At 43.5% G+C, this 14,672-nt stretch overlaps 1 protein-coding gene across 1 annotated transcript in view; it reads right to left on the reverse strand.

Moving 5' to 3' along the window:
- The window catches only part of LOC125892577 (uncharacterized), a 51,048-nt gene that overhangs the window by 12,873 nt on the left and 23,503 nt on the right, over positions 1-14,672 (reverse strand). Inside the window, exons 5-6 of the mRNA XM_049582583.1 lie at positions 3,475-3,649; positions 3,266-3,374 (exon numbers count right to left, since the gene is read on the reverse strand). Of these exons, the coding sequence (XP_049438540.1) occupies positions 3,266-3,374; positions 3,475-3,649 (284 nt within the window). The remainder of the gene's footprint in view (positions 1-3,265; positions 3,375-3,474; positions 3,650-14,672) is intronic.

A 14,672-nucleotide genomic window follows, 5' to 3' on the forward strand; every position in this document is an offset into this window, starting at 1 on the left:
GGCCGGTGGTTTGGGTCGAAGCGGGGAACCTTTTCACCGTAGAGGGTTATCTCTTTGCGGCCATAATCCAGGTGGGCACGTGCCTGCCGCAGAAAAGGGTGGCCCAGGATAACCTCTGTGTCCCCAGCTGTGTCGGCTATAATAAAGTTCACGTTGGTAATCCTGCTCCCTGTGTGCACTGGCAGAGTGACTTCCCCCATGACTGTCAAACCCTTGGGTCCGATGCCCTGTAAGACCTCCGCGGTGGATGGCTGGATCGGAGGTCTGGACTCGACAGGAATAGAGTCAAAGTGGTGGAGAGGCAGCACATTTCTCTGAGCAGCGGAGTCTAGTAGAGCACACACTTCCAGTCCATGTATCAGTATTTTCACGCTCATCTCACCTTCCAGGCCGCTGGTGCAGGTAACCACTGTGCCTGGATGGGGGGCTGGGGTCAGGTTGACACTTGGGGTGTGCTGTTTAGGTCAACGAGGAGAAGGGCAGTTCCTCTGTAGATGCCCTACACCAGAGCAGTTGTGACAGATGATCTCCGTCGAGAACATTTTGACATTTCTGTTTTTCTTTGCTGGCCACCACTGGTGAAATCTTGATTTTCTGTCTGGTGGGTTGGTGGACGCCACAGCTACCCCCACTGGCTCGTCACACAGCATCACACTCGTTTCTTCACGCACCGTTGCTGCCCTGGCTCTCCGCTCTGCTGAACTCCGTTGACCAGGCTGCATCAGCTGGGTGACTGCTCTGGCCGCCCTTCTGGTCGTTTCATACCTGCGTGCGACTTCGTATGCTCTGGCCAAGGTGCGCGGCCGCTCCTCCAGCAGTCTTTGAACCACCTCAGCATCAGCCAAGGCGTTGGTGAAGATCTCCACGCTGATGGCGTCCTGTTCCTGCTCTGTACGATCTGCATACACGATGGAAACTTTCTCGTAGATATCATCTCTCAGACTGTGCAGAGCTTCATTCGACCCTCTCACTCTCTGTCTCAGTTCAATGCCTATGGCTGCTGCATGCTCTGAACATGGCCCGTAGGCGGCGTCCACTTCATCCACAATCCACTGGTAACTCCATCGAGTAAATCTGGGGTTTTTATGGACGATAGCACCTGCAGCACTGGTCAGGCTGAATCTGAGCTGCACAGTCCTGGTCTTCTCTGACCAGTGGTTGGCCTCAGCACAGCTTTCAAACAGGTGAAGAGTCTTTCCATGAGCCCGATCCATCAAAACGACCCGGCTGTAAAGTGGGGATTCTCTCTCTCTGCTCGTACTGTTCATCATCGCTACTGTCCATATAATCGCTGCCACGCACCATGCAGGAGGAGTGACGTTGTGGTGCGAACTTGGCCCTTCGCCAGCTAGGCTGTCCATATCCACCGGAGTCAAGCTCTCTACCCCGGGGGAGCGGTGCGTCACAGTGAGGGGCAGAGTAATAATCACGAGCCCGTTCTGCATAACTGCGTCTCACAGACTGGGACATACATGGCGTGAAGTGGGACACAGCAGGCTGGGGAGCTGGTGTACGGGCCAGAGTGGATGGGGCGTATATCGCGGCATACACATTGTTCGCAGGGGAAAAGGGATTAGCTGGCTGGCCGTCAAAAGTCTGATTAATGTCAATGTCTGCGCCATAACGTAAGGCTACAGCGGGGGTAGAATTTCTGGGGCCACCATACCAATATTGAGGGGGAAACATAGACTCACTGTCCACTGCGCTCTCCCGCATTGCCGGCGGCGTCTGGAAGGGATTAGTCAGTACCGAGGGCGGTGAGGTCGGTGGCCATACCCCGCAGCGCTGTCCTTGGGTGGGCTGCCGCTCCACCTGCGGCTAGCTCCGTTGCTCCAGTTGTTAGCTCTGTTGCCCCGCCGGTTAGCTCCATGCTAACCAGAAATGGGTTGCGGCTCTCCTCACCGCCGAGACGTCTGCCACCTGTTGAATCAACCATGTCCATATCAACTCGAACAGTCTCTCTTGTGTCTGGTAAAAACGGATTGGTGCTAGCGTTTGAGCTAATTAGCCTCCCGTGTCTCTCAACAGCAACATTAGTGTGCGCCGCCGCCATTATCTCCCGCGTTTGCAGCTCTCTTTATTTATTTTTTTTTCTTTCTTCTGCTCACCTTTTCTCCTCTTTCTTGGGCAAACTTTATAATCCCGGACGAGCCTCCAGTGTTACCTTCTTAACCCTTCCTCTCCGAACCGTAGTTGGGAGCTGGTTTTTAAAGTTTTGGCTCGTTGCTGGTAACTGGCGTCTTAAGAGTCTGGGCCAAAGTGTGGGAAGGAAGGAGGACGAAGTGGCTTCTTTCGTGCAAAACCGCACATTTAATTCCTTACGTCGGCAAAAAGCAGAATACAACACCGTTTCTGGTCAAACTCTGTCTGGACACTGTTGTGGACTAAACACTTGGACAATAACGTGAGCTAACTCTTCTTCATACGTCGGCCACTGTGTATGTTTTCCTCAACTCTCTGTTTTTCCTTCCTGCACCTCTACGTCACACACGCGCTGGCCACGGCCTTAAAGGGACAGGGCTGGCCGGTGACACCAGTTTGACATCATGCGGCATTCAGTTATAGGCCTGACTCTGTACAAAATGGAACCAAATGGACCCTTACGGATTAATTTGCTTCTGTTATTGTGTTGTGCGGGCGGAAAGCGAAACAAACTAATCATGTCTTGAATCTACAAAAAAAACAAACTTTCTGACCAATCGTTGTGACAAATGCTGACAAACACCTATCATTTCTGACAGCGGGCAGGCTCTCTGCCAGCCGGCACGGCCACCTGCTCTGCAGAGCGCACCTTAAAAAAAAAAGAAAAAAAAAAAAAGACAGGCAGGCCAGAGCAGACCACTTGCGGGTGAAGCAAGGTGAAGCCGCATGCAAAACTTCAGCCCCGAAGCCAGGAAAGCTAAAATTATTACTACTACAGATAATTTCAGTCTAATAGGTCTGTTTTCTTTTCCGTTTTATTTTAGAAATAGCCAAGTATCTCTACTGTTTTTACGATTGGGTTTTCTGAATTATGTTTTTTTTGGGGGGTTTTTTGCCTGTAATTGAGAGGACAGTGTGTGAAATGGGAGAGAGAGATTGGGGGGTGACACGCAGCAAAGGGCCACAGGCCAGATTCGAACCTGCAGCTGCTGCAGCGAGGCAGGTACCTCTGTGCAAGGGGCGCCGGCACTGTCCACTACACTACCGATGCCCCCTGAACATATTTATTCCACATATTTGTCAGTTCTGTGTAAACACAGAGTCAGAAAAACGCTGGCCTTACTTGTGAGGCTGCTCTGAAGAGAAATGTATCCACAGAGAACTTCAGCCCACTGCCCCCTCCTACCAGGAAGTGGGAGCTGCTGCCCTCCCTCCTGCTGTCTGTCATGCAGCTGCAATCAAAAATCACAACACAAACACATCAAGACATGTACAGCGACAAACCAGTTACTGTAAACTGTTTGTGTGACTGCGTTCTTACTAGAGACACACCCATAGTTAGTAATGATATCCACTTTGGGCATGCTGTTTGGGTCTTTGGAGCTTGTGGCATAGCACGAGTCCACATAAAGTCTTTCCCCAGTCAATAGAACTCCCGCTTGGGCCACAAAATACACTGGCTCCCCCAAAATGAACCAGTGGCCTGGAGGGACAGGCTCCCCCTGGGCTGTTAACACACAAACATACACACACACATTCAAGGCTAATTGAAGTTGTATTTGATTGTGTATACAGCTCTATTGAACATGATCAAACTATACTGTTGAACTTTAATGTAAAACAACCTGGATTTATGCTTTCCTATGAACAGATCTTAGTTAAACTTGGACCAACGTGTGTGTATTATGTAGTATAGCTAAAGTTACAGAAAAATAAATTGACAATAAGAAGTTGCAGAGATTCGCAGATAAAGACGATATGTTGATTAGTATCAGAATGGCTAAATAACTACTGATTATAGACTCAGTGTAAACCTGTGTTGTCAAAAATATTAATTATCAATACTGAATATTTGAAACAGTTTCAATACTCATTTTCTGTTAAATCAGTACAGTGGTACCAGCTGTGCTCTTATTGTTAACTGGTCACTCTGCTATTCTCTGCTACTGATCAAGAAAAGAAAAGTCATATTATAGCTTTGTTATATTTATCTCCTGATGAATATTTAAAATTGAATGCCCTCAATGGAATTTTTTCTTAATTGTATCAAAAATGGTAATAAATATTAATATTTTTCCCAGGGTATTGTACTAAATGGAAAACACATTTCACGCAACTAGTGTTAATCTCGTTGAGGAAAAACTATGAGGAAAACCTTTCGTCAACAACCTTTTTTCCATGACTAAAACAAGACAATGATGACCTAAAAATAGATCTTCATAATAAAAACTAAGACAATTTTCATTTCATTTTCGTTCATGAGATGAGACATGACGAAATGTTAGTGGTGGACTATCAGACATTGAAAGCCAAGAACAGCTGTGCTTACAACTATCTTTAAATGCTGCATGAGTTTTAATCACCAACTCTGTGAGAGGACATGAGTTTAAACCTCCAACTAACATATTGCAGATTAAGAAAGGATTTGTGTCAAGTGCTGCCCCAGCACACATCGGACACGCCATGGTGAAGCTCATCAACAGGCAATCATGCAAAGTTATTCCTACTTTTACTGAAAGACCTGTACTTCCTCCACCTCTGCAATAGCTTAAAATCACGTGTGGACAGCTGCTAATTAGGGGCCAGGCAGCCTAAGCTGCGAGGACCCTATTGTTATCCTGCATGTTCTTCTTCTTTCTTCTTCTTTCAAGGAAATCCTACTTCCCATGCGCGAAAAATCACCAAACTTTGCACAAAGGTCCAGTCCCATGCCAGATTGCTCAGCTGCAAAAACAGGCCAATAGTCCTGAAAGTGGCGCTACAGCAAGCCTCTAAAGTTCAAAATTTTGAAAATTCACAACAAATCAACCATATGTGGTACAGATTTGCAACTTTCACCAAAATGTAGCCCCAATACTGAAGAAACTTTTGTACGTTTAAACCTATTAAAAATTATGAAGTCCATCACTCTGTTTATTTCAAAAACTGTAAAACTTATTAAACCATCTCCTCCCACAATTTTTGCTCAATTGACACCAAACTTGCTACAGAGCATCTTCAGACTGTCCTACACAAACGATCCACACAGATTTTTGATCTATTGAAAATTGAGCCTACAGTGCATCAAAATGTTTGACTGTAAACGATATTGTAAACATATACTTGCAAATTCTTGCTATATACATTTTCAATGTTCATTATAAAAAAAGGACAAAATTTTGGAGTCATGGTAGATGATGTTTGGAAAATATCAGAATTTTATCTCAAAAACTGAATTTTTTATAGCATTTTGAATTTCACTCTCATGCGAACAATTGGAGTCAATGCAAAAATGGCATTTTTAAACATCAGTTTTTCACTTATGGAGCCAATAAATCAAATTACCAACATCTCCATGCTGTCTAGATGCAATTTGTGTATTTTCAGATTTTTGTCTTAATAACTGAATTTTTGACAGCCGTTTGAAATCTGCTTTTACACACTAACAGCTGCTGTCTTGCACACAGGTGACTGGCTTAGTCAATTTGTGAAGCTACATGTGACATTTCCGTTTGCCAATTAGCTCAGTGAGATCATTCTATTACTGCATCTTGCTAACTCGGCCATTCTGGATGTCACTAACTCGGCTTCTTCTCCGGAGCCTTTGTGCTCCACTGTCTCTCAGATTAACGCATATTGCAGCGGTGCCTGGACAGCGTGACGTGTGTGGTTGTGCTGCTGCTGTGGTCCTGCCAGATGCCTCCTGCTGCTGCTGCTGTCATTAGTCATACTTCTACTGTTATTATACACATATGATTATTGTCACACATATATACTGCCAGATATTAATACATACTTTCAACATATTGTACCACAGTAGCCAGAACTATAATATTATTACTTTCAACAATGTTGTTGTAAGCTATTACCTGTCTGTCTGTCTGTCTGTCTCACATACGGATTACTGTTAATTTATTATGCTGATCTGTTCTGTACAACATCTGTTGCATGTCTGTCCGTCCTGGAAGAGGGATCCCTCCTCAGTTGCTCTTCCTGAGGTTTCTACCGGGTTTTTTTTCCCTGTTAAAGGGTTTTTTTGGGGAGTTTTTCCTTACCCGCTGTGAGGGTCATAAGGACAGAGGGATGTCGTATGCTGTAAAGCCCTGTGAGGCAAATTGTGATTTGTGATATTGGGCTTTATAAATAAAATTGATTGATTGATTGATTCTTGGTGTTGAAGATTGTGAGTTCAAGCCTCAGCTCATGCAACATTTCCAAATGAGAAATCTACCCAAACTTTTTATAAAAGGTCCAGTCCCATGCCAGATGTCCTCAACTGGAAACACAAGATAATAGTCCTGATGGTGGCGCTGCAGCAAGCCTCTAAATTTCAAAACTTTGAAAAATCATAACAAATCAATCATATGTGCTACAGCTTTGGAAGTTTCACTTTGAAATTTGCTTTTCCATGGCATGGATGGCTACTGTCTTGGCTCAGTGAGATAGAAGACGGACCTCAGTCTCAGAAGTTGTGAGTTCAAGCCTCAGCTAAGGCAGAACGGACATTCTAATGTGAAAGTCCTATGTTCGGGCATCATGCTATGTGGATTAGAGACTACCAAGGTTAAAATAATTATGATCCAGGCAGTTTCGCAGAGAGACAGATACTCTTTATCAACACTTTTCCCTGTTATCCCTTGTCTCTTTTACCTGTTTATTTGGCTTAGCTATCAGTCAATATGCAGAGTCTATCCAATAGCTACTTTTACATTTTAAAAAATGTTTTCATCTTTGTCACCATGGATAATGTTTAGCTTTAAGCTAGATCAGGCCAGTTTGTTCATAATTGCTGGCAGTTAATGTTATTCTTACTTTCTTGTTCTTTAGTTTTTTCTTTCCTTTGTATATTGAGTCTGATCACTTCACCCACTCATCCACAATTTGAAAGGCATGGCATAATTATATGATGTAACTTCTATGTTGTGATACGCTTTGTTTTAGTGTGTGTGTTACTCAGATTTACCTAATTTTGCCTAAAATAGCCCGGCCCCGACCACTGCTGCGCAGCAGCTATAATTAAACTTGATTTCTCAACTGAAAAGCTTATCTCTAGAGCTATAACTCGCCAGGCAATATCTTTTTGGCCAATGTCTTTATAATGACAGGACTGTGGGTCTTTTAGTTTGGTATATTTCTCGACCTCAACAACAACCAATCCTTCCTCATCCATTCTTCATCACACACCAGACAGCAGTAGCTACAGAGTTCTCTTTATGCATCAATCGTGAGGAGAGGAGTTGAGCTGGTGTGTTCAAGCAGAGAGCAAGTGGGGAAAAATGCAATTCATTTTGGGGGAAGCGAGACTGGAAATGGGAGAGTGGCATGAAGATTGGTGGGGCGGTGCGTTCAGAAGCACCTATGTGCGTCTAGCTGCTGTTGGTGTGGGATTGTGCATTGCAAATAACAGGGGCTTATTTTTTGACGTGAGGTGTTCCCTACTGGTGTGTTTTGGCCTTTAGAGTTAGAAATTCCAATATTGTGACAATACCAGTGTAATCTTACAACTCTAATGCATCCCAAATCTCTTGAATTGTATCCACGTTTCCTTCCACTTGTGTCTTAGTCTTAGTCCCCTCCCATGGGTCTTAGTCCCCATGGGTCTTAGTCTTAGTCCCCTCCCATGGGGAGGGGACTAAGACTAAGTGGGGATGCATGGAGGGACCGAAGTAAACCAAGCAAGAAGAGGACACAAGGAAAAGTGTTTTTAGAGAAATAAGATGTGGATTATGCAACTATTAACAAAGACACTGTTCTGTCTGTTTAACAAAGACCTGCAATAAATAACAACCTGCATCCTGTGTTACATGTGTGTATATTATTTGCCCATTGACAAAGAAATGATCAATTTATAATTTTAATGGTAGGTTTAATTTAACAGTGAGAGACAGATAATCAACAAAAACAATCCAGAAAAACACATTGGAAAAAAGTTATAAATTGATTTGCATTTGCTCGAGTGAAATAAGCATTTGATCCCTTAGCAAACAAGACTTAGCACTTGGTGGCAAAACCCCTCCTGCCAATCACAGAGGTCAGACGTTTCTTGTAGCTGGCCACCAAGTTTGCACACATCTCAGGATTTTGGCCCACTCCTCTTTGCAGATCATCTCCAAATCATCAAAGCAACACAATGGAGGATTGTGCTTTTAACCTCACGGGGTCCCCCTACAGACGAAAAACGGTATTGTCTGTTACAACTGTCGCAAAAATTTTTCTACGTGTGCACTTGTTGACAAGCCAATGATACCGGTGAACTCCCTGAGGCTGGCTGTGTAATGCGCGATCATCATGTCTTCAGAACAGGTAAAGTAGCATTATAGCATTTTGTACAAACATGATTAGGCCAATTGCTTTGTTTATTTATTCATTTTCAAAACTCTTCGTTGAGTTGCTCTCAGCATGTCAGAGCACACACACACACACACACACACACACACACACACACAGCAGAGAGGCCGCGGTGCAGATGAAGGGAATATAACTTCAATATTACTCTAGCTGACGACAACTACGCTTGTTACTGTAAGTAAATACAATAAAACCTCTGCCAGCCAAGCCAATACTTTATCAATACATGTGATCAGCATGTAGAAAGCCATATTTCAATCTGCTCTGTCCGCAGTCTCTCATTCACCGCTATTATGATTTACGATCGCGGTCGACACAAGCACATTGTGCTTGCGGTGCTAACAACAAGTGTTGAAGACAAACTAAAATGAAAGCTGTCTGTATGTAGGCTAACACTTTCTTAAAATGTACCTAAGGCAGCCAACCTGCAGACAGTGAGTCTCCTAAGGAGAGGGTAACAGCAATAACAGTGCTAGGTCACCATCGGTCAGGCATCCCTCCTCCTCTTTCAGATCTTGCCAGTGTGTAAAGCCAGGCCAATATTAATCCTTGTTCGAGCTCTTGTTTTATCGTTCTCCCGTTTTCTTTTCTTTGTCTCCTTGGACAACACCTTTACCTTCTTCTTTTTCTTTGTTGCTTCAGCCATGACAACCACGTCTTCACCTCGGTTCGGCTACACTACTCTAAAAGAGAGGAGGGGGATATGACGTATGCCATAAAGCAGCCAAATTTTGTAGTCCTTTTTGTGTCCAGGTTCCTACCGAACCCAGAAATTGCATAGTGCCAGTGCAAGCGAAACAGACGCTCTCAAGCAATGACGGAGTCATTGTTGATGTACCATCACAAGGATCTTGGATATATATTTTGAGGGCTCAAAAACTCCATTGTGTGCTTTAAGGTTTCGAGGGTGACGTTTGGAAACTCAGCTCAGCTCCCTCCACAGATTTTCAATGAGATTAAGGTCCGGAGACTGGCTGGGCCACTCCAGGACCTTAATGTTCTTCTTCTTGAGCCACTCCTTTGTTGCCTTGGCTGTGTGTTTTGGGTCTTGTCATGGTGGAATACCCATCCACAACCCAATTTCAGTGCCCTGGCTGAGGGAAGGAGGTTCTCACCCAAGATTTCACGGTACATGATCCCTATCCATCTTCCCTTTGTCCTGTCCCCTTAGCAGGGAAAAACCCCCAAAGCGTAATGCATCCACTTTCATGCTTGACGATGGGGATGGCGATTCGAGTTGATGCCAAATTGCTCAATTTTTGTCTCATCTCACCACAACACCTTCTCCCAGTCCTTCTCAGAATCATTCAGGTGTTCATTGGCAATCTTCAGACGGGCCTGTACATGTGCTTTCTGGATCAGGGGGACATTGTGGGAGCTGCAGTATTTCAGTCCATTACAGCGTAGTGCGTTACCAATGGTTTTCGTGGTGACTGTGGTCCCAGTTGCCTTGAGATCAGTAACAACCTCCTCCCGTGTAGTTCTGGGCTGTTTGCTCACCATTGTCATGATCATTGAAACCCCACATGGCGAGATCTTGCATGGAACCCCAGACCGAAAAAGATTGACAGATATTTTAGGTTTCTTCCATTTGCGAATAATCGCACCAACTGTTGTCACTCGAGCAAATGCAAATCAATTTATAACTTTTTTCCAATGTGTTTTTCTGGATTTTTTTGTTGATTATCTGTCTCTCACTGTTAAATTAACCTACCATTAAAATTATAGACTAATCATTTCTTTGTCAATGGGCAAACTTACAACATCATCAGGGGATCAAATAATTATTTCCCTCACTGTATGTATGTTCTTACTGTCCATTCACTATTTAACCCTTTGAACTTTGAAAGTTGTTCGCCAGTGCCTTCATTGGTATTTTTGCTTATTGTGATGTCATTTCTTTTGTGGGGTACACACTACACGCTATCAGCCCAATTATAGCCCGACGCAGCGACATACGGTATGAGCATGGATCGTAAACAACAAAGAATGTCGTACACGATAATCCATCATTTCATCTCGTGTAGTGTGACATAGTAGACGACAACTGAAGCCACGTCTGGGAAGTCTCACAACAGGCCCGGTTCTACGAGGTTGCACAAGCATGCATTGCACCCTTATTTTATGTGTCTGCATGCTCAGTTGAAAAGAGTGAAAAAAAAAATTTCCTGTTTTTTTCTCTTTTTTTAAATTAATGTTAACATAACAATATAGAACACATTGATAGTGACGTGTGTATTGTATTTGTTTTAATTCAATGGTAATTAAATAAAATTTCTGCCTTTCTTCAGTAACGTCACTGTCAACGCTCTCTGTCATGACCATATGACAAGTGTGCGTGACTGCACGTCACTCATTTGCGTCCAGCGCAGTTACCAGCGGCTGCTGCACCAGCCGGACGCAGCTTTCTGCTGTAGCGACCATTAATTCAATTTAATTCAATTTTATTTATAAAGCCCAATATCACAAATCACAATTTGCCTCACAGGGCTTTACAGCATATGACATACCTCTGTCCTTTGGACCCTCGTAGCGGATAAGGAAAAACTCCCCCAAAAAAAACCCTTTAACGGGGAAAAAAACGGTAGAAACCTCAGGAAGAGCAACTGAGGAGGGATCCCTCTTCCAGGACGGACAGACGTGCAATAAATGTCGTATAGAACAGATCAGCATAATAAATTAACAGTAATCCTTATAGAGAGAGATAGAGAGAGATAGATGCAGGACAGACGGTAATGACAGTAGCTTACAACAACATTAATGAAAGTAATAATATTATTGTTATATTTCTGGCTACTGTGGTACAATATGTTGAAAGTATATATTAGTATCTGGCAGTATACACGTGTGATAATAATCATATGTGTATAATAACAGTAGAAGTATGACTAATGACTAATGACGGCAGCAGCAGCAGCAGCAGCAGGAGGCATCTGGCAGGACCACGGCAGCAGCACAACCACACACGTCACGCTATCCAGGCACCGCTGCAATATGAGTTAATCTGAGAGACAGTGGAGCACAAAGGCTCAGAAGAAGAAGCCGAGTTAGTGACATCCAGAATGGCCGAGTTAGCAAGATGCAGTAATAGGATACGAGAGAGAGAGAGAGAGAGAGAGAGAGAGAGAGAGAGAGAGAGAGAGAGAAGGTGCCCGGTGTATTATAGGGGGGTCCTCCGGCAGACTAGGCCTAAGTCAGCCTAACTAGGGGCTGGTACAGGGCAAGCCTGAGCCAGCCCTAACTATAAGCTTTATCAAAGAGGAAAGTCTTAAGTCTAGTCTTAAATGTGGAGACGGTGTCTGCCTCCCGGACCGCAACAGGAAGATGATTCCACAGGAAAGGAGCCTGATAGCTGAAGGCTCTGGCTCCTGATCTACTTTTGGAGACTTTAGGGACCACGAGTAACCCTGCATTCTCAGAGCACGGTGTTCTGGTGGGATAATATGGCACTATGAGCTCTCTAAGATATGACGGAGCTTAACCATTTAGAGCTTTATAAGTTAACAGTAGGATTTTGAATTCAATTCTGGATTTTACAGGGAGTCAGTGCAGAGAAGCTAAAACAGGAGAAATATGATTTTGTTTCTTAGTTCCTGTTAGTACACGTGCTGCATTCTGAATTAGCTGAAGAGTTTTTAAGGACTTATTAGAGCTACCTGATAATAGAGAATTACAGTAATCCAGCCTTGAGGTAACAAAAGCATGGACCAATTTTTCTGCATCTTTTCGGGTCAGGATAGGCCTAATTTTCGCAATATTACGCAGATGAAAAAATGCAGTCTGTGAGGTTTGTTTTAAATGAGAATTAAAAGACAAATCTTGATCAAATGTTACTCCGAGGTTTCTTACGGTACTGCTAGAGGCCAGAGCAATACCATCTAGAGAAACTATGTCATCAGATAAAGACTCTGAGTTGTTTGGGGCCAAGAACAATAACTTCAGTTTTGTCTGAATTTAACATCAGGAAATTGGTGCTCATCCAGGTTTTTATGTCTTTAAGGCAGTTATGGAGTTTAGTTAATTGATTACTTTCTTCTGGCTTCATCGATAAATACAACTGTGTATCATCTGCATAACAATGGAAATTTATAGAGTGATTTCTAATGATGTTACCTAAAGGAAGCATATATAGAATAAATAGGATTGGTCCGAGCACAGAACCTTGCGGAACTCCAAAACAAACTTTAGTACGTAAGGATGATTCATTATGAACGTGAACAAACTGAAAACGATCAGATAAATAAGATTTAAACCAGCTTAGTGCAGAACCTTTTAGGCTAATTAAGTGTTCCAGTCTCTGTAGCAGAATTTGATGGTTAATAGTGTCAAACGCCGCACTAAGATCTAATAAAACAAGTACAGAGACGAGTCCTTTGTCTGAAGCAATCAGACGGTCATTTGTAATTTTAACTAGTGCTGTCTCAGTGCTATGATGCACTCTAAATCCTGACTGAAATTCCTCAAATAAATTATTATCATGGAGGAAATCACACAGCTGGTCTGCGACTACTTTCTCAAGGATCTTTGACATAAAGGGAAGATTAGATATTGGTCTATAGTTGGCAAACACCTCCGGATCCAGGGTTAACAGCCTGTGACACAAATAACGTTAACGAGATTGCCATGGATATTCAAAAATGCCTGGTTCAAGCAAAACACGACCAACAACAAGTCAGACAACGGTGGTGAGACAGAGACTCAACCTCGACATGAAGTTAGCCTAGCTGCTGGGGAGCAAGCGGCAGCCTCGTCCTGCTCACTCCCGCCCGAGCTGCTGCCTTCACCCCCAGCCCCAGAGCAGACGCCCAGCTCATCCAAAGCACCGCCACCCGGTAAAAAAAATAAAATAAAATAAATAAATAAATAATATAAAAAACTAGAAATTCAAACTAGGAATTCTATCTATAACAATCAGTGATGGTTTTGAGCTGACAACACTGATTGTTATAGATAGAATTCCTAGTTTGAATTTCTGTGTTTTATTTTCAGGGTAAGAAACATCTGTTGCTAGATGGTCTGATGGGTGAGGTAGCCCAGACTAAATGTAGCCTTTTCTTTGTTCTGCTACAATATTGCTGCAATGAAGCACTTGAAAGAGACTTTAAATATTCTTACTTGGTTGGTATCATCCCACTTGAAATGACTGGAAAATGCATAATTTAGTGTTGAATAACGTGCCGGGCATGTGCACCCCCTCCAATCTAAGATGCACCTCTAGTCATTATTTTCTGGAACCGGCCCTGTCTCACAATGTTCCAACAGAAAGTCTAGTGTCTGGTACACACTACACGACATTTCTGTCTGTTCTGACAGTCACTATGTCACATTGCGCGATTGTGGAGTCATAAAATCATGCCATGACTAGGCCGACAGACATGAAACACTACACAGTGGTCCACACCAATCATCCCCAGTTGTCTTTCATGGCGTGTATGATGTCATTGTCATGTTATTCTTGTCCTATTTTGATTACTTCTACTATTATTTCAGTCACTGTGTCTGTTCATGTACTAGCGGGAATGTTATTGTGGTAATGTAAAAAACTGCCAGCAGAACATAAGTTATTTGAAGTTACTGCTAGGGAGCACTTCAAACGTTTGAATTCAACAGACCTAGGCTGCCCCTTTTTCTTGAATCCTTGGATGTGGAAAGACACCTTTTTCTTTTTGTTTTAACACTCCATGGAGTACCAGAGGAACGCTGTGCAACCCCACCTTTCCTCAACATCTGTAGAGTTTGGAGAAAATCCTTTGTCTAGAAGAAAACGGAGCCACGAGTTGACTCCGCTGATCCCTCTTCTGCTACGCAGAGAACAACCCCTTTCATCCCAGTGTAGGATGCCACAGCGGCCCTGCACACTCATCCCAGAGCAACGGACGGGACGCATGCTGTCCCGCCAAGCGACCCAAGTAAGAGAGCTTCAGTCTGGGCAGAGACTTTATACTAAGCATGTAATCTAAACTGTCACTGCTAACTTTAAGTACCGCTGTGTCCTTTTTGCTAATTTGATCATTGATTACTGTTTGATGTTGTGCTCGACAGAACAAATTGTGTTTATTTGGTGGATAACCCGCCGTTAATTTGTGCCGGCCGCGTGCTCACAATCTGCCGCATTCCTATCTGGAACAAAGACCAGCGGACGGTAGGCTGACCCCAGTTAGTCTACCGGCCTCTGAGGGATAGGAAGGCGACCAATGTGTTCC

This window comes from Epinephelus fuscoguttatus, linkage group LG8 (genome assembly GCF_011397635.1).
Source record: "Epinephelus fuscoguttatus linkage group LG8, E.fuscoguttatus.final_Chr_v1".
In the NCBI taxonomy this organism is placed as follows: Eukaryota; Metazoa; Chordata; class Actinopteri; order Perciformes; family Serranidae; genus Epinephelus; species Epinephelus fuscoguttatus.